This window comes from Sinocyclocheilus rhinocerous, unplaced genomic scaffold (genome assembly GCF_001515625.1).
Source record: "Sinocyclocheilus rhinocerous isolate Xijiao unplaced genomic scaffold, SAMN03320098_v1.1 scaffold1160, whole genome shotgun sequence".
Lineage (NCBI taxonomy): Eukaryota > Metazoa > Chordata > Actinopteri > Cypriniformes > Cyprinidae > Sinocyclocheilus > Sinocyclocheilus rhinocerous.
The window spans coordinates 701,601-706,399 of NW_015635060.1; the positions used below are offsets into that span (position 1 = coordinate 701,601).

Consider the following 4,799-nt stretch of genomic DNA (forward strand, 5'->3'; position numbering starts at 1 on the left):
GTCCGTTCGAGTTCGGGTCCGTTTGCCGTGGGGCCCCCTCAAGCGCGGGGCCCGGTGCGACCGCACCAGTTGCACCCCCGTAAGGACGGCCCAGGAGATATGGATAAGGTTATGGACAGTTTACATGGTATGGTTATTGTTTAAGGGGCTAAGGGGTCAGAAAAGGGTCAGTATTGTAATTATAAATGTAGTAACAGTATTTTATTTAAATATACAATATGTGCAATTTAAAAACATGTATGTACATAATGAGTGCATTATTATGGTAGTTCATTATAGTTAAAGATACTTAGCATAAAGTGGGTCTGAATTATATATATATATATATATATATATATATATAGTGCATTATTTACAGTCAAGCTGCAATTTTGTCAAATTCTGCAAAAAGTGAGATTATTAATTAACTGTGTCATTTGGAATACATAAAATGCTAGCTATGAAATCAGTTTTAGCAGTAAGGAGCCTGACATTTTATCACATTTTCAGCACATAATACTATTAAACATTATTTTACTTATGAATGAAATCCCAGCTCAGCATCCTTCAAATTACATTAAGTACAAAATAAGCAATAGTTTTGTTGAATTGCTCAAACATGAGTGGAAAAGGTTCAGACTGGGACTATAACTCCCTAAACACCCAGATACACTGTTGAAAAGATCATGGAACTGAGAGCCTAAGTAGAGCATAATTTGAACAGGCATGTTTTGATTATTTACTTACAATCCTGGCATGTTTGTACTTTCATCAAGATACTGATTCAGGCATCCAACACGGAGAACATATTTTCAACTAAGGCTTGTTATACATTAGAGGCTCTTTAAGGTGACAACAGAACCCCCTTTATGTTGAAATAAAGAATATTTGTATAGGAGTAGATGAGAGTTTTTGTGAATGTTAAATTGTCTCCACACTTCAGACACTTCATCAACACTGCTTCAGTTAATTAAGTTACATTTCTGTAAGGATGGTAATGGGTTGAGAAACAGGGCAACATAAACCCTCTCTCTCCTATATTTTGTGCAAGCACTAAATTCACAATTAATGAATAGAAATATGTCTGTTTCCAGGTAAAGATGACACTGGACTGACAGACACAGAGATGCCTCAGTCTGCTGATCCCACAGGTATTGATGATAGTTACATCAATGTGAAAGACTCCGGGGTCAAAGGTCAAGCAGAACGGCCTGTCTCTGAGCTCGGCAGTCCTCTGGACAAGAGTGAGGCTGAGAGCAACAAAGGCAAGAAGAGACGGAACCGCACCACCTTCACCAGCTATCAGCTGGAGGAGCTGGAGAAGGTCTTCCAGAAGACACATTACCCAGATGTCTATGCTCGAGAACAACTAGCACTCAGGACAGACCTCACAGAAGCAAGGGTGCAGGTAGGCCTGGTCAGCCCATCCTTGTAAGAATTTGATGTATTTGCTGTGTACATTACATTAAAATATGCTTTAGATTCATATACACTTCAGAAGAGCTGCAGTTGTTTAGAAATGAATATTGACCGTTATTTGTATTTCTATGTAGTCTGTCAGTTATTACAAAACAGTGACTTGTTCTTCAGTTTGTAAAACAGCAATATTATTATTTTAACTATTACTATAAAACATGGCCAGTTTCATTAATATATAATATTTTATAGTTTTATATAATAATAATAATTATTATTATTATTATTTGGTAATACTCTCAGTAAATCAGAATGTATTTTCTAGGAGCTCCATTTAATTCTAGCAACTCAGTTTATTCATTTTAAACTCAGAATTCTATAGGTACCCCCCAAAATCAGCCCATAAAGTCTGTAGGTTCTGCACTGTGAAGAAAAATTGACAATAGCATCTGCTGTGCAAGACTCAGATCTCAATTCTCACATCATGACAGAGAAGTTGGACCCAAATATTTTTTTCCAAACTTCTAGTCCCTGTTTAATGTACCTCTCTACACCACAGTGTTTAAGGATGTTAAGAAAAGTTAGGGAGGATAAAACACACGTTCTCTTTCAGGGGAAGAAAACACAGTTTGAGATGGCATAATCAATTTCCATGAAGAGAGTGAGGCGTTGTCAGGAACCTGGCCATGTTTTGACGGTGCAGTGCAGTAACTGCATTCATTCTGAGTCCAAACAGAACCAACTATCACACACACACATGAGTCTAATTACCTCTGTAGGCTGACAACACAGTGCAGACTCTGTTGAGTGACTACAGGGTTTGACCCGTATTTCAAAAACATACCTACAGACATACGTAATTGAGATGAGCCCCTCCTGCTTTCCTCCCCAGCGCTGTTGTTTAGTGCTGGCTGTTGCTCTGTCCTGCTCCCTCTCTCTATCAGACAGGACTTTTTCCCTCAACACTCTGTAAAAGAGGATGCTTTGGATGATATCATAGTTTTTGTCCTTGGGACATACTTGGAACATTTTGGAATGTAATTTGGTATCTTTTTATTTTCTAAACATGCATATTGAGATGCGAGCGCATGTGTGTAGTGAGGCACACATATAACGTGTGCTTATATATGGCAGCGTACAATGAGATTATGTGTATGTGTGTGTCTGTGGATCCGCACAAAAGGTCCAGTGCTTCAGTCTGTGGGTCTCTGAGAGGTCAGAGGGGGCAGCTCTGGAAAGCCGGGGGCTTTGGCGTCAGGAAATTAAACATGAAATGTAAACAAACTCCAGCCTGAACATTCTCCCCTTTCACTTTCTAACATCCTTATTTCCCTTCAGATTTTGAGTTTGAAGAAAAGGAAGAGCGAAGGAGAAAGACTGCATCTGAGAATGATGAAAAAACAGAAACGCTGTAGACAAACTCAGAGTAACAAGAAAAAATGTAGCAAAATAATTGCGATGTTAACTTGTAGTTCTGAGAAAAAGACAAAATTGCGGGTTGATACCTCAAAATTGCAAGATATCAATTTGCAATTGTGAGAAATAAACGCAGAATTGCAAGATGTTAACTCTCAAGATATAAACTCAGAATTGCGAGAAATAATTAGAATTGTTATAAATTTGCAATTTTGAGAAAAAAATCGGAAAAAAAATCGCAAGATATATAATCGCAGTTGCGAGAAATAAAGTCAGAATTGTGAACTTGGAATTCTGAGAAAAAAGTTGAAATTGTGAGGTGCAAAATTGCAAGATATAAACTCGCAATTTAAAAAAAAAGCCATAATCGCCAGGTGTTAACTCACAAGATATAAACTCGCAACTGCAAGAAATAGTCATAATTGTGCTATAAATCTGTAATTTTGAAAAGTCCGAATCAAAAATTGCAATTGTGAGAAATAAAGTCTGAATTGTTATAAACTTAGATGAGATGTTAACACAAAATTGCCAGATATAATCTCATAATTATGAGAAATAAAGTCAAAATTATAAAAATAAAAAATTTCAGGATGCATATATTTGGAATTGTGCGAAATAAGTCGGAATTGTGAAATAAAAAGTCACAATTACCTTTTTACTTTTTTATTGTGCTGCAGAAAGTGGCTTCCATACTTCTATGATGCCTTACAGTCTGCTCAGCTGGTTTAGTTTAGCCATTAAACCAAATGTTTAATGTAAAAAAGATTTACATTGTACAGTGTCCTTCAATTCATCTTCAGCACATTTCCACCCTTGTAGAGGAAAGAGGAACAACATAAATACAGAAAGTATATAGATGCTGCTCGGGTCATTGATCTTTGGTCATTATCTCTGATTGCTCTAAATTTCCTAGACCAAGGAATAACAATATAAATGTCCAAAGAGACAGGTATTCAATTACAAAGATTCCCAAAACAGATGACATGATCGTAATGGCACTTGGATGTCAGGAGCAGGCCATGACATTGGGCTGAAAGATCAAATTACTTAATATACAAATGGCTCCTAGAGGACAACTTAAGCTAATTCAAGCAATATATTTTGTAGCTCAAATAAAGAAAAGTGGAAATGCATTGTATCTTTTGTAACATTTATGGTTCCCCATTCTAGTGACCGCAGCATGCCATAGTATGTTACCCTGTCTAGGGCTCTTGGGGCTTTTGGAAACTGTAGTGTGATTGGACAGAGATACGTCCCACAATCCGAGTTTAAGCTCAGTGGTATGGAGAGATCGATGCTGCCCTTTAAAATAGTCCATGAAAGCATACTCATGCATAAATGGATAACTACTTAACCCCTTAGCATTCCTGGAAAATTTAACTAACCACAAAATGTACCACGGACGGAATATGGTTACATATGTTTAAGTATGGAAGTCATCTTCCATAAATTACATACCAGAGAGTTAATATCTTTTTGGTCCAATGGTGATTTTGGAGACCAATTTTTCTAAATCATTAACAAATTGAACATCTCAAGACCTTTTGTTTTACTGACGTGTGTGTGTGTGTGTGTGTGTGTGTGTGTGCGTTTCATTTGGGTAGTTTGCATGATAGGACTAGGTGTTATGATCTCAATATTCAGCACCATTTAACCATAGAACATTTTCCCTTCGCTGTGAGCAGAACACAGCGAGACGCAGCAATTGTACGCTCTGATTTTGGTTCAGCAAGAATCCAGGATCATGGCCTAATCCATGTCTGTGGTTCTTGGGTCAATACCCAATAATCAGTCGTGAATTTACAATTGCTTTATGCATAACTGGGGAACAATAAGAAAAAGGACTAGTATGGTAAGATGGATAGATGAAGATGGTACAATTCATCGCTGCAGTCATCGGGTGAGGATCCTTGACGTTTTGATGATATGTTATGCTGTACATGATGTGTACCTATCTTTCATGGATGTTGCCAGTGAGACACCTTATC

At 37.3% G+C, this 4,799-nt stretch overlaps 1 protein-coding gene across 1 annotated transcript in view; it reads left to right on the forward strand.

Annotated features, from left to right (window-relative positions):
* Window positions 1-4,799, forward strand: part of LOC107746571 (homeobox protein aristaless-like 4) — a 22,560-nt gene that overhangs the window by 11,311 nt on the left and 6,450 nt on the right. Inside the window, exon 2 of the mRNA XM_016560832.1 lies at window positions 1,074-1,387. Within this exon, the coding sequence (XP_016416318.1) occupies window positions 1,074-1,387 (314 nt within the window). The remainder of the gene's footprint in view (window positions 1-1,073; window positions 1,388-4,799) is intronic.